Source organism: Zea mays, chromosome 9 (assembly GCF_902167145.1).
Source record: "Zea mays cultivar B73 chromosome 9, Zm-B73-REFERENCE-NAM-5.0, whole genome shotgun sequence".
Taxonomy (NCBI): domain Eukaryota; kingdom Viridiplantae; phylum Streptophyta; class Magnoliopsida; order Poales; family Poaceae; genus Zea; species Zea mays.
In genome coordinates, this window is record NC_050104.1 from 135,558,316 (window position 1) to 135,582,680 (window position 24,365).

General features: G+C 47.4%; 1 protein-coding gene and 1 pseudogene across 1 annotated transcript; both read left to right on the top strand.

The window, feature by feature from the left end:
* The first annotated feature begins 5,408 nt into the window (after positions 1 to 5,408).
* On the top strand, positions 5,409 to 7,016 carry LOC103640316 (bidirectional sugar transporter SWEET12). The gene is made up of 5 exons (XM_008662920.3): positions 5,409 to 5,454; positions 5,671 to 5,707; positions 5,812 to 6,184; positions 6,277 to 6,396; positions 6,711 to 7,016. The coding sequence occupies exons 1-5, from the start codon at positions 5,409 to 5,411 to the stop codon at positions 6,981 to 6,983; spliced, it is 849 nt and encodes a 282-aa protein (XP_008661142.1). The 3' UTR covers positions 6,984 to 7,016.
* Positions 7,017 to 8,833: 1,817 nt separating this feature from the next.
* LOC109942631 (uncharacterized) overlaps positions 8,834 to 24,365 on the top strand; it is a 74,458-nt pseudogene continuing 58,926 nt past the window's right edge.

Here is a 24,365-nt window from a genome sequence, read left to right on the forward strand (position 1 = left end):
AGGGTGAAGATTTCTTTGATACCTACTCACTAGTGGCTCGATTGACTACAATTCGCACATTAATAGCCGTGACAGCCTCTTATGGTCTTATCATTCATCAGATGGATGTTAAGACAACTTTCCTAAATGGAGAGTTAGATGAGGAGATCTACATGGATCAGCCAGAAGGGTTCATTGCGGATGGTCAAGAGAACAAGGTGTGCAGGTTAATAAATCATTGTATGGCCTAAAACAAGCACCTAAGCAATGGCATGAAAAGTTTGATAATACTCTTACAGCTGCTGGTTTTGCTGTAAATGAATCTGACACGTGTGTGTATTATCGGTATGGTGGGGGTGAGTCTGTTATGTTGTGCCTTTATGTTGATGACATCTTGATCTTTGGATCAAATCTCAATGTGATTGAGGAAGTTAAAAATCTTCTATCGAGCAATTTCGAAATGAAAGATTTGGGAGAAGCTGATGTCATTCTAAACATCAAGCTTGTTAGAGAAGGTGATGGTGGGGTAACTTTGTTACAATCTCATTATGTGGAAAAGGTATTGAGTCGCTTTGGTTTTAGTGACTGTGATCCTGCTCCAACACCTTATGACCCTAGCATGCTATTGAGAAAGAATCAGAGAATAGCAAGGGATCCATTGACATACTCCCAGATCATTGGCTCGCTCATGTACCTTGCAAGTGCAACAAGGCCAGGCATCCCTTATGTTGTGAGTAAGCTAAGTCGGTTTGTGTTGAAACCAGGAGATGATCACTGGCGTGCTCTTGAGAGAGTGTTGCGGTATTTGAAAGGTACTATGACATACGGTATTCATTATACTGGAAACCCAAAAGTGCTGGAAGGCTATTGTGATGCCAACTGGATTTCTGATGCTGATGAGCTTTATGCCACAAGCGGATATGTGTTTCTGTTTGGAGGTGGCGCTGTTTCCTGGAAGTCTTGCAAGCAGACTATCTTAACGAAGTCTACAATGGAAGCAGAACTTGCATCATTAGACACTGCTGGGGCTGAGGCCGAGTGGCTTCGTGATTTCCTATTGGATTTACCGGTAGTTGAAAAACCGATACCGGCTATTTCCATGAACTGTGACAACCAAATGGTGATTACAAAGGTTAACAGTTCTAGGAATAACATGAAGTCTACAAGGCATGTTAAGAGGAGATTGAAATCTGTCAGAAAGCTGAAAAACTCCGGAGTTATAACGGTGTATTATGTCCACACATCTAATAATCTGGCAGATCAATTCACTAAGGGTCTGTCACGCAATGTGATAGAAAGTGCATCGAGAGAAATGGGTATGAGACCCATGTGAAATCTACTCTAGTGGTAACCTGCTCTATGTGATCGGAGATCCCGTAAAGTAGAGTGGAGCAACAAGCTAGGAGTAGATTGTGAGGAAAGATCCCTTCCTTAACTCATTTATGATGCACATCTTTCCTATTTGTAAGGCATGATGGTATTTACCTTAATGTATTCCAAGAGTCTTATAAAGATGAGATGTTGTCCTATAGAATATCTTCTGAGGAGTACACCTATATGAGTCAGACTGCTGGTCACAGTCTATGGGACTTGGGTAATCCCTAAATACTCATGAAAGGCACTGAAGTGTGACTTATATGCTTCTAAACAGCGGGAATGCCCTTTTGCAGCCTAGTATCAACAAAGGATTTGAGCGAATCTTATTTCACACAAAACTGTCAATTCAAGGCTTAGTCCATTGTTCAGTTGTGAATGAGTGAAACTCTTATTCTAGATGGATGTTCAACTTAACAGTCTCCATCGAAACACTGGTATATCAAAGGATTGTGATTCTGATACTTCATCATTACAAACCCTAGAGTTTGGTAGGGATTGTTGGATCTTTTATGGACTTGGCCCATTAATTCAATAAACTCTATGGTGTGTAATGGTGGAGAATACCAATAGTACCATATTGGAAGTCCAAGGGTCTTTGGCTTCACTTATATGGTGGGAATTATTCCACTTAATTTGAGAAGTCAATAAACGATCAAGGGCGTGCCACACGCGCGCGCGCCGCCGCCGCCAGCCGGGCCGGGTGAGGCGAGGCGAGGCAGGCGGCGAGCGGGCGTGGTGTGGTTGTGTTAATTTTTAGCACTCATTAACCGCGGGAGTTTTAACTCCGAGTTAAACCTTTCAGTTGCCCGTCTCTTCGTCAGCTGCATGCGAGACCCTTGTCCTTCAGCTGCCCGTCTCTTGGCGTGCCCCATGCGACCCTTTGGGACACGAGAGCAGAACCTTCAGAGTCACAGTCCAGCTGCAAGTGAGGGTATTTCCATCTCGTGACTCTGCGCGCATAGAGCAGCGAGAGGGCAGGTGCCTCCGAAGCCCTTGTCGTTCGAGACCTTGCACGGGGGATCAGCAATTAGGTTTTTGGGGAGCGTCTACGCGACTGCCCAAAGCATCTTCTTCTTCCTGGCGATTCTTCCTGGCGACATGACAAGAGAAGCTGGACAAGGATCTGGATCCTCAGAGCGCATGGGAGGGTATGATCAATTTATCTCCTTACTGTGTTGCGTTCTGCAGATTATATATAGTTCATATATTCATATATGTTGTTTCGTATGTAGCCATAAATTTATATCATCTGATCTGTCATATTATAATATGTTATATTTGTTTGTTTTAATTTTACAGTCATGTTGTTTATGTTGCTATCTGTTTATTTTCAGTTGTTTCATCATAATACATGTACCATGTTTATATGCTTATTATATTTATATGACTCATATGCTTTATATTCTCATGATCCATATTGTTATGGGTATATTTGAGATCACGATTTATATGATTAATTATCTTTTATATGTCATCATCACAATGTTAATTTATGGAATTAAAATGATATGGAAAATGCCTATATTTCTAACACGTAGTAGGTTAGATAGTTCCACTAAGATATATCACCATAAGCAATGGAGCTCATGGGGTGATGCCTATATATCTAGGAGGCTTCACTTCCAAGAGTTGTTGGGCTTATTGCCTATTGGACTGCACACCTAATTTTATTGGGTAAATTTTTTCCATAGTAATTGGGTTCGGATTCTGCTTCCCCATACATATATACATACCCATCATACCCAACGGAGGAAGAATTTCTCCCAAAACAATATCCATACATGGGGAATATAGGAATTCTCTATATGTTAATGGGTATTTGTGTCCCCATTAAGCAGCCTAACAGTACATGGAGTTAAAGCTAGGTCGTCGCCGGGCACACAAGCACATCTACGGCGGAGACGGGCATGTTCGGCTCCTATTCAATTTTGAATAGAAGGGGATTAAATCCCCTTTAATCCTCCTTAATCCCTTCGCAACCGAAAGCCCTCATAGTATAGGCTGCGCAAGTGGGTAGTCCTGATCGATCGTGTCGCGGCGACCTAACAATCGACCAGTAACCTGCTCTATCGGCTCCTATGTATACTATGATTGGTAACCTGATTAGTGGCGGTTAATCTGTGTACTAATAATATAGCCAATAACATGCTTTATAATATTGTCATGTCATATACAAGCCACCTAAAAGCAACTTAGTCATATAATAACACTTTTATGATACATTTTAATACATGATTTACCTCTTTGTTTTATAAACTGTGTATGTGAGTAGCCAACTTTTAGTTAACTATTAGTGAGCAGTTTCTTTCATATCACCACAAATCTAATGTGGCATCCCATACAATCTTACTACATCAACTTATTATACTTGCTCTCTAAGGGCTGATTTGGTGATCGGGGATCCCGAGGGGAAAAAATTCTCTTGCTATTCAAAATTAAATTGTAAGGTGATTCCTCCGCCATGGATCCCCTTGGGATCACTAATCACCAAATCAGTCCTAAGGGGTACTGCAGCTGCGGTCTGTGGTAAGGATTTCTCACACTAACGAATACCTTTCTCTAGATATTTTCACAGAGGTTAGTTGCTTTAATTTGTTAAAGGAAAAGATGATGTGTTATAAGTATTCTACTTGCATGATTGCAGCTTTGCAGGGCTACTATGCTGCACGCCCCCAAGCAACTATTTGCCTAGAACTTATGCCCCCGCTTTCTTGACGGATTAACCAGCAGCAATGAGAACTGAAAGCTCAGACATATGGGATCCATGCCTGCCAAGCATGCACTACATACGGTTGGAATCAAATACTGTAATAGATCATGGCTGGCAACCTCGCTCAGATATATGTATGTGTTTGCATCATCGTCTGTCTGCGACAAATAGAAGGATGCAGAAATGGAATTCCAGCTCGCTCACAAAAGTATGTGCTTATAGTGTGCCCCCTTTATCCTTATATAAGGAATTTAAACACGTACTTTTGGCGAGGGAGGGCTGCCAGCTCGCTAGACCAAGTTCACCAAAGAAAAAATTGCACTACTCATTAGCCTCCATGAATCCCCATTGCATGCATGTGGAGGTCATATGCATAGTAGTGATGCTACACGTACCTTCTCGATCGCACATCCATCCATGCATGCAAGCATGTATACAACACAGTACCTTTGGTCATATATACCGTTGATCAACAGCAAAAGAAGTTATTTATTATTAGTAGCTAGATCGATGAATACGTACGTACAAAACATGTGCACCCGTGTTATCGTCTTCAACAATCGAGGGAGATCGACTCATCGACACGACACATGTAGGCGGCATCATGAGGCCAAGTAAATATACAAGTACGTGTCATCTGAGACACGCATGTTTAGTGCGACATATCGTGGATTATATTACTGGCACATAAGGCTATCTCTTCGGCAACTCTTCTATCATATCACACTCTCTATCATATCTTTTATTTTTTAAACTTATTTTACAAAATAGTTTCATATCTATAGTACAAAACATTATTTTACATGGTCGGTCATATGTACGATTTTTTAGACACGCATCCTAAGGGATGTTTATTTCCCTTCTAGATTATATAAGTTAGATTATGATAGAAAGTTAGAAGGATAAAATATTACTTTGTAACCATAAATAAGTTAAAATTTGATAGATTATTTCAACTTATTTGTAATCCTAAAGTGATATTTTATCCTCCTCACACCACGTGAGGACGGGAAAGCAAAGCACTCTCTCAACACTGATCAGCGAACCAGCAGAGACCCTCTCCTCATCAGATTACCTAGTTATATAGTTCTTTTTCTTCAAAGTGGCAGCGGGAGCGGCTCATCTCCATGGGGTGGCCAGAGCACTGTGTCAGGCATGCGTGCAGTGCAGTAGAGAGAGATCGACCAGCTGATCTAGATAATAACACAAGCTTATAATCTCCCACGAGGCAAGACAGGGATCTCCCTGTTGCTAGCTCGCGATCTTATATATATAGAGAGAGGGAGAGAGAGCTGAGAGATTACAACTGAAGTGCTGAGCATATATATACCCGGCCTTCAAGATGATCACTGTTGGGCACCCGGTGGCCTTTGCTGTGGGGATCCTAGGTATATGCATGCTCACAGCAGGTTCCTTCTTGGAAGATGCTGCATTATTTAATTTTCTCACAGATTATTAGCACAGTGTAGTTGTGGGCTTGTGGCTACTGGCTAGCTAATCTGGCTTATCTCCGCCCTTGACAAACACTAAACGCGCTTAATTGGTTAATTAGTCTGTCGTCGCCGAACTGAAACTAACGCCCTATGGTCTGTTAATTATTGCAGGAAACATCCTGTCATTCCTGGTCATCCTTGCACCAGTGTGAGTACCAATCATAATCGATCATCAGAACTTGCCTCTCATTACATATGGACGTACGAACGCTAAAATAAAACCTGCATGATGCACACATGCATGTACGACAGGCCGACGTTCTACCGCGTGTACGCGAAGAAGTCGACGGAGTCGTTCCAGTCGGTGCCGTACGTGGTGGCGCTGCTGAGCGCGACGCTGTGGCTCTACTACGCGCTGCTGAGCACGGACCTCCTCCTCCTCTCCATCAACACCGTCGCCTGCGTCGCCGAGTCCGTCTACCTCGCCGTCTACCTCGCCTACGCGCCCGGGCCCGCGAAGGCGTTCACGCTCAAGCTGCTGTGCGCCATCAACATGGGGCTCTTCGGCGCCATGGTCGCCTTCCTGCAGTTCTACGTCGTCGACACGCAGCGCCGCGTCTCCATCGCCGGCGGCGTCGGCGCCGCCTTCGCGCTCGCCGTCTTCGTCGCTCCTCTCGCCATCATCGTAATAAGCTGGCTGCATGCTCTGTCTCTAGCTAGCTACCTGCAGATTGTCGTCCATCAGTAGTATTACTGATTGCTTTAACCAATAAACAGCGGCGAGTGATGAGAACCAAGAGCGTGGAGTTCATGCCCTTCTGGCTGTCCTTCTTCCTCACCGTCAGCGCCGTTGTCTGGTTCTTCTACGGCCTCCTCATCAAAGATTTCTTCGTCGCGGTAAGCAAAGCACGCAACCGACCGCATTGTTCGTCAACTACTGTATTTCTTTTCCCCGGCCCGCGCTTTTTATCTTCTCGTGCCAAATGAATTAAAGGTAGATACCTGCAGGCGGAAGGTATGCTGCTAATTGGTTTAATACACACGTACTTTTATGATGTAATCACGCATAGTGAAGTACAGGTGTCTGCGTTTGTGTCACCACGCCCACGGCCCAGCTGTTTTCCTGTCTTGTCTATGTCTATGTATATCTTTGCAAAAGCATGCAGAATAAGCTAGTATTCTATGTCTATGCGTAATGTATATATATGCAGATGCCGAACGTGCTGGGCCTGCTGTTCGGCCTGGCCCAGATGGTTCTCTTCTTCGTGTACCGGAACCGGAACCCCAAGAAGAACGGCGCCGTGTCGGAGATGCAGCAGGCGGCGGTGCAGGCCGACGCCGAGAAGGAGCGGCGGTCCCACGCCAACGCCGACGGGGAGGCCGACGTGAGAACCGTCATCGTCGACATCATGCCGCCGCCTCCCGCGATGATGGTGATGATGACGGCCGCACATCAGACGCCGCCGGCCGTGGAGGTGGTCTGATCCATGCATCGGGCACAGATGGACATAGCTACGTGCACGACATTCATGTGTGTGTATATATATATATATATATATATATATATATATATATATATATATATATATATATATATATATATATATATATATATATATATATATATATATATATATATACACTGTATTTATATATTACACCTGGGTGCATTCAATATAGAGAATGCACCCAGGCCGAACCTATGTGCCAGGACCGAGCCAACCGTCCCACCCAGGCCGGTTTCGTCCCTCCCGCACGCTCCGGACAGAATATTTTCACTTTCCCGCCCCCGCCTCTCTTTCTCCGTGAACGGCTCCTCCGCGAACGGCTCCTCCGCGAACGGCTCAACCTCTTCACATAAGTTGCAATCACACCAGACTTGCAGTTGCAATTACACCAGACAGCAGTTGCAATTACACCAGGCAGCAGTTGCAATCATTGTTTTGTTTAACAGATTTTTGGACATAGTTATATAGGAGTTGCAATCACACCAGACCAGCCGTTGCAATTACACCAGACAGCAGTTGCAATCATTGTTTGTTTAACAGATTTTTGGACATAGTTATATAAAAGTTGCAATCACACCAGACCAGAAGTTGCAATTACACCAGACCAGCAGTTGCAATCTTGTTTGTTTAATAGATTTTTGGACATAGTTATATAGAAGTTGCAATCACACCAGACCCACAGTTGCAATTACACCAGACCAGCAGTTGCAATCTTGTTTGTTTAATAGATTTTTGGACATAGTTATATAGAAGTTGCAATCACACCAGACCCACAGTTGCAATTACATCAGAGCAGCAGTTGCAATCTTGTTTATTTAATAGATTTTTGGACATAGTTATATAGAAGTTGCAATCACACCAGACCAGCAGTTGCAATTACATCAGACCAGCAGTTGCAATCATATTTTTTAACAAAATTTCTCAGAGTTATTCAAATGCGGGGGACAGAGACACGCTGACAGAGAGGCGCGCGGCGGCGCGGGGACAGGGAGACGCGCGGCGGCGCGAGAACAGGGAGGCGCTCGGCGGCGCGAGGACAGGGAGGCGCTCGGCGGCGGTGGGATTTAGGGGAGGAGCATCGAGGAGGCGGCGGCGGCGCGGGGAAAGGGATGCGCGCGGCGGCGGCGGGGGGCTAGGAGGCGCGCGAAAACGCCTGGGTGCTCGGCGGCGGTGGGATTTAGGGGAGGAGCATCGAGGAGGCGGCGGCGGCGCGGGGAAAGGGATGCGCGCGGCGGCGGCGGGGGGCTAGGAGGCACGCGAAAACGCCTGGGTGCATTCAATATAGAGAATGCACCCAGGTGCATTTTAGCAGCGCCGTATATATATATATATATATATATATATATATATATATATATATCGCATAAGTAGACGCGTTTATTCATGTACTTTGTACTAGTACTTACGAAGAAATGCATTACTTATTAAGAGTATCTCCAACAAAGTTACCTATAAAAATACCCTATAATTTAAAAATGGATATATTTTGTAGAATTTAGGGCACGAACAAAACATTCCGCTCCAGCAGTAAATCTTCAAATCTAGATTATAGGGTAGCTCAGTGCGGCGTAGTATATTTAAGGCACTTGTGAGAGTGCCCTATAATTTTTTTAACCAAATTTTATAAAATAAGTCACTGTTGAGTAGTTTTTACTGCGTAGAGTCACATATTTCAATTTGAGGCACCAGTTTGAGACATTGTTAGAGATGCTCTTTCAATAGTGTAGAACACGAGATGCCCCCGTAAGCCCCTGCCTCTGCCCCTGCCTGTCCCCCAAAGTCCACTCATCCCGGCGACACACCTCGTGGTGCCGCACCCGCTCGCTATGCCGCACCCTACCCCCACCCCACCCCCATTATCGTCCTCCCCATCCTCGGCGCCCCGCTCCACACCCGCCCTCGCCTAACTATCCTTGCCGTGCCCCGCCTCCATCCTCGACGACTCCGCTCTCTAGCCCTGTCCTCGCCAGCATCGGCGCCTGCTCTCTCCGTCGTGGGGGAGGGGAAAGCGGAGGAGGAAGAAGAGCAAAGCAGTTAAGCCGGCTCGGTCGCTCGCCTCCCACCAAAATCCTCTGGGACCTCATCGACGAGGAGGATGGAGATGGAGTCCAGCCCCCGTCGCATCGCCTTTTTCGTCGAGTTGTCGCCCTACGACCCCATAGCTCCTCGGCATCGCACCACTGCCTCCCGCGATGCGCCCTTGAATCCGCTTCTCGTGCGACGCCCCTGACCGGCAAGCACGTCTTGCATCCACGCCGCCTCCCTGACCAACAAGCACGTCATGGCTCTGAAAGGGAAATAGGCTCACACCTTTTCCTAAATGATTTTGGTGGTTGAATTGCCCAACACAAATAATTGGACTAACTAGTTTGCTCTAGATTATAAGTTCTACAGGTGCCAAAGGTTCAACACAAACGAATAAAAAGTCCAAGAAAGGGTTCAAATAAGAAGAGCAAAACACAACCGAAGGCTGCCTTGGTCTGGCGCACCGGACTGTCCGGTGTGCCACCCGACGGTGTCCGGTGCACCAGGGAGAATCACTCCGAACTTGCCACCTTCGGGTTTCTGGAATTGCCCTCCGCTATAATTCACCGGACTGTCCGGTGTAGCACCGGACTGTTCGGTGTGCCAAGCGGAGTAACGACTACAGCGCCAACGGTCGACTGCAAAAGTGAACAGTGAGCAGTGCGGACTGCGCGCGCAGAGTCAGAGCAGGCGCCAGAAGGCGCACCGGACGGTGAACAACGACTGTCCGGTGGCCCACATGTCAGAAGCTCCAACGGTCGAACCCTAACGGTTGGGTGACGTGGCTGGCGCACCGGACAGTGTCCGGTGGCGCACCGGACTGTCCGGTGCGCCCGTCGACAGCTGACTTCCCTAACGGCCATTTTGGTGGTTGGGGCTATAAAACCCCCCAACCACCAACACTTCAAGGCATCCAAGTTTTCAGCCAACACATTCAATACAAGAGCTAGTGCATTCAATACAAGACACAAATAGAGTGAATCAAAATCTCTCCAAGTCCCAATTCCACTCAAAGCAATAGTGACTAGAAGAGAGAGTTTTGTTGTGTTCTTTTGAGCTCTTGCGCTTGGATCGCTTTTCTTCTTTCTCCATTCTTGTTCTCAATTCACTTGTAATCAAAGCAAGAGACACCAAGTTGTGGTGGTCCTTGTAGTGGACTAAGTGTCCCGTTTGATTGAAGAGAAAAGCTCACTCGGTCTAGGTGACTGTTTGAGAGAGGGAAAGGGTTGAAAGAGACCCGGTCTTTATGACCACCTCAACGGGGAGTAGGTTTGCAAGAATCGAACCTCGGTAAAACAATCACCGTGTCATCCTCTCTTATTTGTTCGTTCGTTTTCGCCCTCTCTTTCGGACTCGATTATATTTCTAATGCTAACCCCGGCTTGTAGTTGTGCTTAAAGTTTATAAAATTCAGATTTTCCTATTCACCCCCCTCTAGGCGACTTTCAATTGGTATCAGAGCCCGGTACTTCATTAGAGCCTAACCACTCGAAGTTATGTCGGGAGCTCACGCCAAGAAGGAGATGGTGACCGGCGACAAGCCCGCCACAAGCCACAGGAAGGCTCCATCGGGAGAGTCTGACAACAAGAAGAGGGAGGAATCGCCTCCCCGCGTCAAGTCGCACCGGAGTGGCGACAAGAAGAAGAAAATGAAGAAACTGGTCTACTACGAGACCGATTCTTCGTCGCCCTCCACCTCCAGGACCGACACGCCATCCGTCACTTCTAAGCGCCATGAGAGCAAGAAGTTTAGTAAGATCCCCTACGCTATCCTCGCATTTCCAAACTGTGAGCACCTAGAGGGGGGGTGAATAGGTGATCCTGTAAAACTTAAAACTTAACACCACAAACTTGATTAAGAGTTAGAACAATGAAATCAAGTGAGTATAGAGGAGAGCTCTTGTGAAGCACAATAGACACAATAAGGACAAGCACAAGAGACACGAGGATTTATCCCGTGGTTTGGCCAAGTACAAAACTTGCCTACTCCACGTTGTGGCGTCCCAACGGACGAGAGTTGCACTCAACTCCTCTCAAGTGATCCAATGATCAACTTGAATACCACGGTGTTCTTCTTTACTTTACTCTTTCCCGCTTGCGAGGAATCTCCACAACTTGGAGTCTCTCGCCCTTACAATACGAATCACAATGAAGCACTAGAGTAAGGGAGGGAAGCAACACACTCAAATCCACAGCAAATACGCACACACAAGACCAAGACTTGAGCTCAAAAGAGTATCACAAGGTTCTCACTAGAACGGAGCTCAAATCACTAAGAATGTCGAACAAGTGTGCAAGAATGAAGTGTGAATGATCAACAATGCTCAAGGGTTGCTTGGTGTTCTCCTCCATGCGCCTAGGGGTCCCTTTTATAGCCCCAAGGCAGCTAGGAGCCGTTGAGAGCATTCCAGGAAGGCAATTCTTGTCTTCTGTCGCCTGGCGCACCGGACACTGTCCGGTGCACACCGGACAGTCCGGTGCCCCTTCTGACCGTTGGCTCTGCCACGCGTCGCGTGCGGATTACGTGGCCGACCGTTGGCCAGGCCGACAGTTGGCTCCCCGGACAGTCCGGTGATTTATAGCCGTACGCCGTTAATTGCTTCCCGAGAGCAGCCAGTTGACAGACGCCGGCCTGGCGCACCGGACACTGTCCGGTGCACCCAGACCGAGCTGTCTTTGGCTGAACAAAGCCATCTTCTTTTCCAACTTGATTTCTCCTGTTTCCAGCACTTAGACACAATACATTAGTCTCCAAAACAATGTACTAAGTCTTAGAAACATACCTTTTTACTTGATTTGCACTTTGTCCATTACTTTGCATAGATTAACATAAGTCCACTTGTGTTGACACTCAATCACCAAAATACTTAGAAATGGCCCAAGAGCACATTTCCCTTTCAATCTCCCCCTTTTTGGTGATTTATGCCAACACAATAAAAAGCAACTAAAGGAAGTGCAACATCAATACAAATGAGAACTCAAAATTGTTTTGATTCAAATTTGGCATATATGGATCATTCTTTGCCACCACTTGGTTTGTTTTTGCAAATCAAATTCAATTTCCTATCTCTAAGTCAAACACACTTGTTGAAACATAAAGAGAGATATTTCAAGAGAAATTGATCAAAGATTCAAGAACTCCCCCTTTTTCCCATAATCAAGCCTTCTCCCCACAAGAGATCAATGTTTTGACAATAAGAGACAAATTGACAAACAAAAACTCTAACTCTACTATTTTCAAAATTCTCAAGTGGTAGCTGATCCATTTCTTTCTTTGGCCTTATTTTCTCCCCCTTTGGCATCAAGCACCAAAACGGGATCAATTTTGGCCCTTTAACCCCATTGCCTCACCAAATTCTTCAACTAAGAGTAAAAAGGCAATAAGAGTACAAAGATGAACTTGGAATCATTTACTCTTTCATCGGAGTGCAGTGGAAGTCTTGCATGGTCCAAGTCCACCATTTCCCTTTCAAGTCACCTTTGAGACTAAATCAAGCAAACTCAAGCACACGGTTAGTCTCAAAGGGTCAAGTTGGAGCACATCTCCCCCTAAATATGTGCATCACTCACACATGGACTTTTGAGGTCCGGGGAGTGTTTGTACAACTTGAACACCACAAATACATAACAATATTCATAAAGGAACATGATCAAAGCATAAAACACATGAATGCTATAAATCAATCCAAGTTCCGTGAATCTAAGACATTTATCTCACTACGCAGCCTGCAAAAGGCCGACTCATCTAGAGGCTTGGTAAAGATATCGGCTAGCTGGTTCTCGGTGCTAACATAAAACACTTTGATATCTCCCTTTTGCTGGTGGTCTCTCAAAAAGTGATGCCGGATGTCTATGTGCTTTGTGCGGCTGTGTTCAACAGGATTGTCTGCCATGCGGATAGCACTCTCATTATCACATAAGAGTGGGACTTTGCTCAGATTGTAGCCAAAGTCCCTGAGGGTTTGCCTCATCCAAAGTAGTTGCGCGCAACACTGTCCTGCGGCAACATACTCGGCCTCAGCGGTGGATAGGGCAACGGAAGTTTGTTTCTTAGAACTCCACGACACCAGGGACCTTCTTAAGAATTGGCATGTCCCTGATGTACTCTTCCTATCGACCTTACATCCAGCATAATCGGAGTCTGAATATCCAATCAAGTCAAAGGTAGACCCCTTTGGATACCAGATTCCGAAGCAAGGCGTAGCGACTAAATATCTAAGAATTCGCTTCACGGCCACTAAGTGACACTCCCTTGGATCAGATTGAAATCTAGCACACATGCATACGCTAAGCATGATATCCGGTCTACTAGCACATAAATAAAGTAAGGACCCTATCATAGACCGGTATGCCTTTTGATCAACGGACTTACCTCCTTTGTTGAGGTCGGTGTGTCCGTCGGTTCCCATTGGAGTCCTTGCGAGCTTGGCGTCCTTCATCCCAAACCGCTTGATCAAGTCTTGTGTGTACTTCATTTGGGAGATGAAGGTCCCATCCTTGAGTTGCTTCACTTGGAACCCAAGGAAATAGCTTAACTCGCCCATCATCGACATCTCGAACTTTTGAGTCATTACCCTGCTAAACTCTTCACAAGACTTTTGGTTAGTAGAACCAAATATTATGTCATCGACATGAATTTGGCACACAAAAAGATTACCATCACAAGTCTTAGTAAAAAGAGTTGGATCGGCTTTCCCAACCTTGAAATCATTAGCAATTAAAAAGTCTCTAAGGCATTCATACCATGCTCTTGGGGCTTGCTTAAGTCCATAGAGCGCCTTAGAGAGTTTACACACGTGGTCGGGGTACCGTTCATCCTCAAAGCCAGGGGGTTGCTCCATGTACACCTCCTCCTTGATTGGCCCGTTGAGGAAAGCGCTCTTCACATCTATTTGGAACAACCTGAAAGAATGGTGAGTAGCATAGGCTAACAATATGCGAATTGACTCTAGCCTAGCTACAGGAGCAAAAGTCTCCTCAAAGTCCAAACCTGCGACTTGGGCATAACCTTTTGCCACAAGTCGTGCCTTGTTCCTTGTCACCACCCCATGCTCGTCTTGTTTGTTGCGGAACACCCACTTGGTTCCCACAATGTTTTGCTTGGGACGAGGCACCAGTGTCCAAACTTCATTTCTCTTGAAGTTGTTGAGCTCCTCTTGCATGGCCAACTCCCAGTCCGGATCTAGCAAGGCCTCTTCTACCCTAAAAGGCTCAATAGAAGAGACAAAGGAGTAATGCTCGCAAAAATTAACTAATCTAGAACGAGTAGTTACTCCCTTGCTTATGTCACCCAATATTTGGTCGACGGGATGATTCCTTTGAATCGTCGCTCGAACTTGGGTTGGAGGTGCCAGTTGTGCTTCTTCCTCCATTAAATGATCATCTTGTGCTCCCCCTTGATCACACGCCTCCTCTTGATGAACTTGTTCATCTTCTTGAGTTGGGGGATGCACCGTTGTTGAGGAAGAAGGTTGATCTTGCTCCTTTTGTTCCAGTGGCCTCACATCTCCAATCGCCATGGTGCACATTTCGGCCGTTGGAACGTCTTCTTCATCTACATCATCAAGATCAACAACTTGCTCTCTTGGAGAGCCATTAGTCTCATCAAATACAACGTCGCTAGAGACTTCAACCAAACCCGATGATTTGTTGAAGACCCTATACGCCTTTGTATTTGAGTCATAACCTAACAAAAAACCTTCTACAGCTTTGGGAGCAAACTTAGAATTTCTACCTTTCTTCACTAGAATATAACATTTGCTCCCAAATACACGAAAGTAAGACACATTGGGTTTGTTACCGGTTAGAAGCTCATATGAAGTCTTCTTGAGGAGGCGATGAAGGTAGACCCGGTTTATGGCGTGGCAAGCCGTGCTTACGGCTTCCGTCCAAAACCGTTCGGGCGTCTTGAATTCACCAAGCATCGTCCTCGCCATGTCTAGTAATGTCTTGTTCTTCCTCTCTACTACACCATTTTGCTGTGGTGTGTAGGGAGCGGAGAACTCGTGCTTGATTCCTTCCTCCTCAAGATACTCCTCCACTTGAAGGTTCTTGAACTCGGACCCATTGTCGCTCCTTATCTTCTTCACTTTGAGCTCAAACTCGTTTTGGGCTCTCCTTAGGAAGCGCTTGAGGGTCCCTTGGGTTTCAGATTTATCCTGCAAAAAGAATACCCAAGTGAAGCGGGAAAAATCATCAACTATAACAAGACCATACTTACTTCCTCCTATACTTAGATAGGCGACGGGTCCGAAGAGGTCCATATGAAGTAACTCCAGGGGTCTTGATGTTGTTATCACATTTTTGGCATGATGAGAGCTTCCCACCTGTTTACCTGCTTGACAAGCTGCACAAGGTCTATCTTTTTCGAAAGTTACATTAGTTAGACCTATCACATGTTCTCCCTTTAGAAGCTTGTGAAGGTTCTTCATCCCCACATGTGCTAAACGGCGATGCCACAGCCAGCCCATGCTAGTCTTAGCAATTAAGCATGCATCTAGACCGGCCTCCTCTTTTGCAAAATCAACTAAATAAAGTTTGCCGTCTAGTACACCCTTAAAAGCTAATGAACCATCACTTCTTCTAAAGACAGACACATCTACATTTGTGAATAAACAGTTATATCCCATATTACAAAGTTGACTCACAGACAACAAGTTATATCCAAGCGACTCAACTAAGAACACATTAGAAATAGAGTGCTCGGATGAAATAGCAATTTTTCCTAACCCTTTCACCTTGCCTTGATTCCCGTCACCGAATATGATTGAGTCTTGGGAGTCTTTGTTCTTGACGTAGGAAGAGAACATCTTCTTCTCCCCCGTCATGTGGTTTGTGCATCAGCTGTCGATAATCCAGCTTGATCCCCCGGATGCATAAACCTGCAAGGCAAATTTAGGCTTGGGTCTTAGGTACCCAACTCTTGTTGGGTCCTACAAGGTTAGTGATAATTGTCTTAGGGACCCAAATGCAAGTTTTATCTCCCTTGCATCTTGCCCCTAATTTCCTAGCAATCACCTTCTTATCCTTTCTACAAATAGTGAAGGAAGCATTGCAAGTATGAAAAATTGTAGAAGATTCATAGTTTACTTTCCTAGGAACATGAATAACATTTCTTCTAGGCATAGCATTTTTCCTAGCCAAATTTCTATCATGCATAATAGAAGAACTAGAAGCAATCATGGCATGAGAATCAAAGGCATCATAACTTCTATAAACATTCCTAGAATGTCTCCTATCATGATACATGAAAGCGTGGTTCTTTTGAGCACTACTAGCCATAGGGGCCTTCCCTTTCTCCTTGGCGGAGATGGAAGCCTTATGGTTTGTTAAGTTCTTGACTTCCCTCTTGAAGCCAAGACCATCCTTAATTGAGGGGTGTCTACCAATCGTGTAGGCATCCCTTGCAAATTTTAGTTTGTCAAATTCACTCTTGCTAGTCTTAAGTTGGGCATTGAGACTAGCCACTTCATCATTCAAATTAGAAATTGAAACTAGATGTTCACTACAAGTATCAACATTAAAATCTTTACACCTATTGCAAATTGCAACATGTTCTACACAGGATGTTGATTTATTAGCTATTTCTAACTTAGCATCCAATTCATCATTTATGCTCTTTAAGCTAGAAATAGAGTCATGGCATGTAGACAATTCACAAGAAAGCATTTCATTCCTTTTAATTTCTAAAGCAAGGGATTTATGTGCCTCTACAAACTTATCATGTTCTTCATATAAAAGATCCTCTTGCTTTTCTAATAACCTATTCTTATCATTCAATGCATCAATTAATTCATTAATCATATCAACCTTAGTTCTATCTAGGCCCTTGAATAAACATGAATAGTCTATTTCATCATCACTAGATTCTTCATCACTTGAGGAAGCGTAAGTACTAGTATTTTGAGTGCTTACCTTCTTTTCCCTTCCCATGAGGCAGGTGTGATGTTCGTTGGGGAAGAGGGCCGACTTGTTGAAGGCGGTGGTGGCGAGTCCTTCGTTGTCGGAGTCGGACGACGAACAATCCGAGTCCCACTCATTTCCAAGGTGTGCCTCGCCCTTAGCCTTCTTGTAAGCCTTCTTCTTTTCCCTCTTGTTCCCTTGTTCCTGATCACTATCATTATCGGGACAATTAGCGATAAAATGACCAATCTTACCACATTTGAAGCATGAGCGCTTCCCCTTCGTCTTGGTCTTGTTGGGATGCTCCTTGCGACCCCTTAGTGCCATCTTGAAACGCTTAATGATGAGGGCCATCTCTTCATCATTGAGTCCCGCCGCCTCAACTTGTGCCACCTTGCTAGGTAGCACTTCCTTGCTCCTTGTTGCTTTGAGAGCAACGGTTTGAGGCTCGTGGATTGGGCCGTTCAACGCATCGTCAACGTATCTTGCCTCCTTGATCATCATCCGCCCGCTTACAAACTTTCTAAGTATCTCCTCGGGCGTCATCTTGGTGTACCTAGGATTCTCACGAATATTGTTCACAAGATGTGGATCAAGGACAGTAAAAGACCTTAGCATTAGGCGGACGACGTCGTGGTCCGTCCATCGCGTGCTTCCATAGCTCCTTATTTTGTTGACGAGGGTCTTGAGCCGGTTGTACGTTTGGGTTGGCTCCTCGCCCCTGATCATTGCGAATCTCCCAAGTTCGCCCTCCACCAACTCCATCTTGGTGAGCATGGTGACGTCGTTCCCCTCATGTGAGATTTTGAGGGTGTCCCAAATTTGCTTGGCGTTATCCAAGCCGCTCACCTTATGGTATTCATCCCTGCACAATGAAGCTAGAAGAACAGTAGTAGCCTGTGCATTTTTGTGAATTTGCTCATTAATGAACATGGGACTATCCATACTATCAAAGTGCATTCCATTTTCTACTATCTCCCATATACTTGGATGGAGAGAGAACAAGTGGCTACGCATTTTGTGACTCCAAAATCCGTAGTCCTCTCCATCAAAGTGGGGGGGGGGGGGGTTCCGAGGGGAATGGAAAGCAAATGAGCATTGGAACTTTGCAGAATACGAGAATAATCAAAGGAAAAGTTTGAATTAACCGTCTTCTTTTTCTTGTAGTCGTTGTCGTCATCCTTTTGGGAAGAGGAAGATTCGTCGCTGTCGTAGTAGACTATCTCCTTGACGCGCCTTGTTTTCTTCTTCCTCCCGTCTTTTCTTTTGTGGCCCGAGCCTGAGTCAGTAGGCTTGTCATCCTTTTGATCATTGACGAAGGACTCCTTCTCCTTATCATTGACCACCATCCCCTTGCCCTTAGGATCCATTTCTTCGGGCGATTAGTCCCTTTCTTGAAGAGAACGGCTCTGATACCAATTGTGAGCACCTAGAGGGGGGGGGGGGTGAATAGGTGATCCTGTAAAACTTAAAACTTAACACCACAAACTTGATTAAGAGTTAGAACAATGAAATCAAGTGAGTAGAGAGGAGAGCTCTTGTGAAGCACAATAGACACAATAATGTCAAGCACAAGAGACACGAGGATTTATCCCGTGGTTCGGCCAAGTACAAAACTTGCCTACTCCAGGAGTAGGCGTCCCAACGGACGAGAGTTGCACTCAACTCCTCTCAAGTGATACAATGATCAACTTGAATACCACGGTGTTCTTCTTTACTTTACTCTTTCTCGTTTGCGAGGAATCTCCACAACTTGGAGTCTCTCGCCCTTACAATACGAATCACAATGAAGCACTAGAGTAAGGGAGGGAAGCAACACACTCAAATCCACAGCAAATACGCACACACAAGACCAAGACTTGAGCTCAAAAGAGTATCACAAGGTTCTCACTAGAACGGAGCTCAAATCACTAAGAATGTCGAACAAGTGTGCAAGAATGAAGTGTGAATGATCAACAATGCTCAAGGGTTGCTTGGTGTTCTCCTCCATGCGCCTAGGGGTCCCTTTTATAGCCCCAAGGCAGCTAGGAGCCGTTGAGAGCATTCCAGGAAGGCAATTCTTGCCTTCTGTCGCCTGGCGCACCAGACAGTCCGGTGCACCACCGGACACTGTCCGGTGCGGATTTCTTTCCTTCTTTGGCGAAACCGACCGTTGGCGGTTCAGAGCCGTTGGACCACCGGACACTGTCCGGTGCACACCGGATAGTCCGGTGCCCCCTTCTTACCGTTGGCTCTGCCACGCGTCGCGCACGGATTACGCGGACGACCGTTGGCCAGACCGACTGTTGGCTCACCGGATAGTCCGGTGCACCACCGGACAGTCCGGTGATTTATAGCCGTACGCCGTTAATTGCTTCCCGAGAGCAGCCAGTTGACAGACGCCGGCCTAGCGCACCAGACAATCCGGTGCACCCAGACCGAGTTGTCTTTGGCTGAACAAAGTCATCTTCTTTTCCAACTTTATTTCTCCTGTTTCCAGCACTTAGACACAATACATTAGTCTCCAAAACAATGTACTAAGTCTTAGAAACATACCTTTTTACTTGATTTGCACTTTGTCCATTACTTTGTATAGATTAACATAAGTCTACTTGTGTTGACACTCAATCACCAAAATACTTAGAAATGGCCCAAGGGCACATTTCCCTTTCATAAACGCACTCCTTTACTTTCCGTCCCACTAGGCAAACCACCGGTTTTTGACGGTGAAGATTATTGTATGTGGAGTGATAAAATGAGGCACCATCTAACCTCACTCCACGCTAGTATTTGGGACATTGTTGAATTTGGTGCGCAGGAACCATCCGTGGGGGATGAAGGCTATGACTCGAACGAGGTAGCCCAAATCCGACACTTCAACTCCCAAGCCACAACTATACTTCTCGCCTCTCTAAGTCGAGAGGAGTATAATAAGGTGCAAGGGTTGAAGAATGCCAAAGAGATTTGGGACGTGCTCAAGACCGCGCACGAAGGAGACGAGGTGACCAAGATCACCATGAGGGAAACGATCGAGGGGGAGCTTGGTCGATTCATGCTTCACCAAGGAGAGGAGCCACAAGCTATGTACAACCGGCTCAAGACCTTGGTGAACCAAGTGCGCAACCTCGGGAGCACCAAATGGATGACCATGAAATGGTCAAGGTTATTCTTAGATCACTCGTTTTTCTTAACCCTACTCAAGTTCAATTAATTCATGGTGATCCTAGATATAAACTAATGTCTCCCGAGGAAGTGATAGGAAAGTTTGTGAGCTTTGAGTTGATGATCAAAGGCTCCAAACAAATCATCGAGTGAGGTGCCACCTCCACAGTCGAGGTGCAACCCGTCTGTGGGGGACAGATATCCCCCGGGTCCACTGGAAGGATAAAAGACCTCACGAAAGGCCCGAGGGCCCAATAATTCGTAAGGTCATCCCTTCGTGGGCCTGGGGAAGAATGACCAGTGAAGTAGATCGACACAAGGCCGGATCGGTGCGAGCCCAGACGGCCCAACAACGTCGAGCAAGTAACCACAGCAGAGACCCGACTTTCCCGCGCTAGAGCCCCATACAACGGAGCCAAGCGAGGATGAGTCGGCAGAACTATAGGAAGATAGACTCAATCAGTTCACTATCTCTTAGGTGCACATTGTTATCATATCCGCATGTATTGCCTCACGGTCGAATATATAAGGCCTAGGGGGCACCCCTTCAGAATGATCGATCTCACTACTCAGCCATCCACCCCAGCTTTCTATGTTCTAGCGTTAGAGAGCTCCTTTGTAATCCACCACATAAAGCATTCTCGCCAGGACGGAGGGTGTTACGCATCTCAAAGCGGCCCGAACCTGTACACCATTGTCTACTGTTTCTCGTGCACCTTGCACAAACCATTGATCTACAGTCGGTAACACCGTCCTACTCCTAAAAACACCTTGAGGGGCAACCCCAGGTGTGCGGTCGGACCCAAAACACCGACAGCTGGTGCGCCAGGTAGGGGGTGTGTCGCCGATCTAAGCTAGCTCAATGGCCGTCACCTTCCACCACAAGATCACCCTCCGCCCCAGATCCGTGTTCTGCTTCGGAACTATCTCATCCATAGCAGATGAAGAAGGAACTCTACACCGCATCGCAGATCCGCCAAGAAAGAAGTCTCCTCCAAACTCCGAGAATATCAGAGTAAGGCAGGAAAAAGCGCAACCTCCAGCGCTCCGAAAAAAGATCGCCTTCAACAAGCCAGGGGCCGATGGCCCGCTGACCCGGAGAACTCCACTGTCTGCCTCTCCGACGAAAGAATGGACACAAATCGCAAGGAAGAAAGAAACAAATAAAACCGGGAGGAAGCAAGTTGTTCTTTCCGTTACTCCGCCCTCAAAGGAGAACGGAAAAAAGATCACCACGACCACCGCACCATTCTACCCCGACGTCCTCTTCATCGGGAGAGTGGAGTCGCCCCCCCGTCTCCGATGACGAGCCGACTGCGCCCGGAGAAGAACCTCCTCAGCGAGAATCCCGCCGACGGAGGAACCGACGCCGAAATATCCGGCGACATCACGAGGCCGGAGAGCGGGACCCAGAGCAGCCTGTCTCGCGAGACGAGGTCTCAGAGATAGGAGAAACTCCGGAGGAACGCGTCTTCAGAGAACGAAGGAACTCCCGACGGTGTGATCGCCGACGAGCTCAGGAACAAGCCGAGAAGGAGGCAAGGCAACGTCAGGAGAATCCACTCTTCGGGCGCAACCTGAACCCCGACTTCGCCCGAGCCATGAACACGCTGAGTGAAGTTGGCAGGGTACTAGCTCGGATAGCTGATGGACTCCCTCGGACTCCCGACACCGAGGGCTATCGACGACTGTTCACCCAAGCAGCCAACCATCTTCTACCTCTCGCTCACCCGCCGAACGACCTACGACACACCATCAACAGCCACCGGGATGCACGAAGCTCCATCAACGCCTCGCGTGAACGACGACATGAGAACGAGATCCGCCGCCGGGAAGAATACGACAGGGACCACGACATCCCGGCTCGAAGTCAGGCCGCTAGAACCGAGTCGACAACGTCCTCGACTGGTGGGACCACCCGGGGACGGTCGAGGCACCACGACAACTACTCCCCTCCCCGGGACAGACATCGTCCCCGACGACAAGAAGACGCGTGTGGAGTGTCTGCTCTTACTCCACGCCTTAGGGCCATTCAATGCCCCCTAACTTCAAGGTATCCAATGTCGACAAATATGAACCTAAGCAGGATCTAGGAGGCTGGCTGGCCGTCTACATCACCGCTGCTCGAGCTGCCGGGGCATCCGAGGACGTGATGACCGCATATTTACCCATCGTCCTCGGGCAAGACGCGCTGCAATGGCTGTGACATCTACCCCGACACTGCATCGACGACTGGAGCGACTTCAGTCGACGCTTCACCGCCAACTTTCAGTCCCTCTCTGACAAACCTGCGCAACCATGGGACCTCAAATCCATCAAGCGCCGAGGGGACGAAACTCTTTGGTCGTACCTCAAAAGGTTCCAGACCATGAGAAATCGTGTCCCCGAGGTCGCGGAGGCGGCCGTGATCGAGGACTTCTACAGAGGATCCAACGACTTGGCTTTCGTCGGAGCCATATTACAGAAGGCACCGACTACCTCTGAGCAACTGTTCCGGGAAGCCGACCTCTACATCACCGCCGACGAGCGAGCTTAGGATCTCATCGAAGGAGCGAAGCCTACACCAGCAGCACCGCGACGTGATACAAACCAGCAGCCCGACAAACACTGGGAGAAGAGGCCTCGCGAAGAAGTACACGCTGCTGGACCACCTGCCTCTCGCGCCCGGGGAGGACCTCGTGGAGGCGAACGCACGCTGGACGACATCCTCGACGCCCAGTGCCTGTACCACAAGGACATGCACCACACCCTTCGGAACTGCAGAGACTTCAAGCACTCCGTCGGACACGGCCGGTCCTTCCAACCTCTACCTCCTCCTCCGCCGCGGGGAGGACCAGGAGAACCGCAACAACCTCAGCAACAGGAGGAGGGAGGAGGTGGAGCCTTCCCGTGCGTTGACAGAGAGGTCAACGTCATCTTTGGCGAACACGGATCGCAGGAGAACAGAAGACAACAAAAGCTCAACGATCGCCAGATATTGGTGGCGACCGCCGGACCTCCCGCTCCGTACCGATGGTCGGAGCACCCGATCACCTTCACTCGGGCAGATCAATGGCTCAACTTCGACCACCCAGGCAAATACCCGCTCCTCGTCGATCCGGTGATCCGAGAGAGCAGGGTGAAGAAGGTATTAGTGGACGGGGGAGCAGCATCAACGTCACCTTCCCCCGGACACTTCAAGGCTTGGGAGTTCACCTCAAAGAGCTCCACGAGTCAGACACTCCTTTCTTCGGCATCGTGCCGACTGAAGGAGAATACCCGCTGGGCCACATCTACAAGCCAGTCACCTTTGGAACTCCGGAGAACTACAGAACCGAGTCCCTCAGGTTCGAGGTGGCGAACTTCGACTACGGGTACAACGCCATCATCGGGAGGCCGGGATTGGCAAAATTCATGGCCATTCCGCATTACACATACATGATATTGAAGATGCCAGGACCGCAAGGAATCATAACTGTGCGCGCTGACTTCCAAGGCGCCGCAGAATGTTTCCGAGTGGCCATCCAGGCGGCCCTCATCACCAAACTGTCGGCGACTTCTTCGACACAGGCAAACTCTAAGCCTGAGGAAGACCTTGCAGCACCTGCAAATGAAGCTCAAGCCGCGACCTCTATGTGGCCGACTGAAGAAACCAAAAGGATCAACCTTGGGTTCGCTGATGAACGCAAGACTGCCATCATCAGCTCCAGCCTGGATGACAAATAGGAAAGCGCGCTCGTCCAGTTTCTGCAAGATAACCGAGACGTATTCGCATGGCAACCTGCGGATATGCTGGGAGTCCCGAGAGAACTGGCCGAGCACAAACTGAAGGTCTATCCCCAGGCGAGGCCGATTCAGCAAAAACTACGTCGCTTCACGCCCGACAAGAGAGAGGCCATTCGCGCTGAGCTGGCCCGCTTGGTCGCGGCTGGGTTTATTAGAGAGGTGTTACATCCCGAGTGGTTAGCCAACCCTGTTCTTGTACTCAAAAAGAATAAAGTGGATTGGCGCATGTGCGTCGACTATACGGATCTCAACAAACACTGTCCAAAGGATTCCTTCAGGCTTCCTAGGATAGATCAGGTGGTAGATTCCACCGCTGGATGTTCTATGCTGTCTTTCCTGGATTGCTACTCCGGATATCATCAGATTAGCTTGGCAAAGGAAGACGAGGAAAAAACAGCGTTCATCACTCCGTTCGGTGCTTTCTGCTATACCTCCATGCCGTTCGGCCTCAAAAACGCTGGAGCGACTTATCAGAGAGCCATTCAAACATGCTTAGCCGATCACTGGGGCAAGCGTGTGGAAGCC

Coding starts and splice junctions, on each gene's coding strand:
- LOC103640316 (XM_008662920.3), top strand. CDS start 5,409: ATGATCACTGTTGGGCACCCGGTGGCCTTTGCTGTGGGGATCCTAG. Junction 5,455..5,670: donor CTTTGCTGTGGGGATCCTAG/GTATATGCATGC, acceptor TAATTATTGCAG/GAAACATCCTGTCATTCCTG. Junction 6,397..6,710: donor TCAAAGATTTCTTCGTCGCG/GTAAGCAAAGCA, acceptor ATATATATGCAG/ATGCCGAACGTGCTGGGCCT.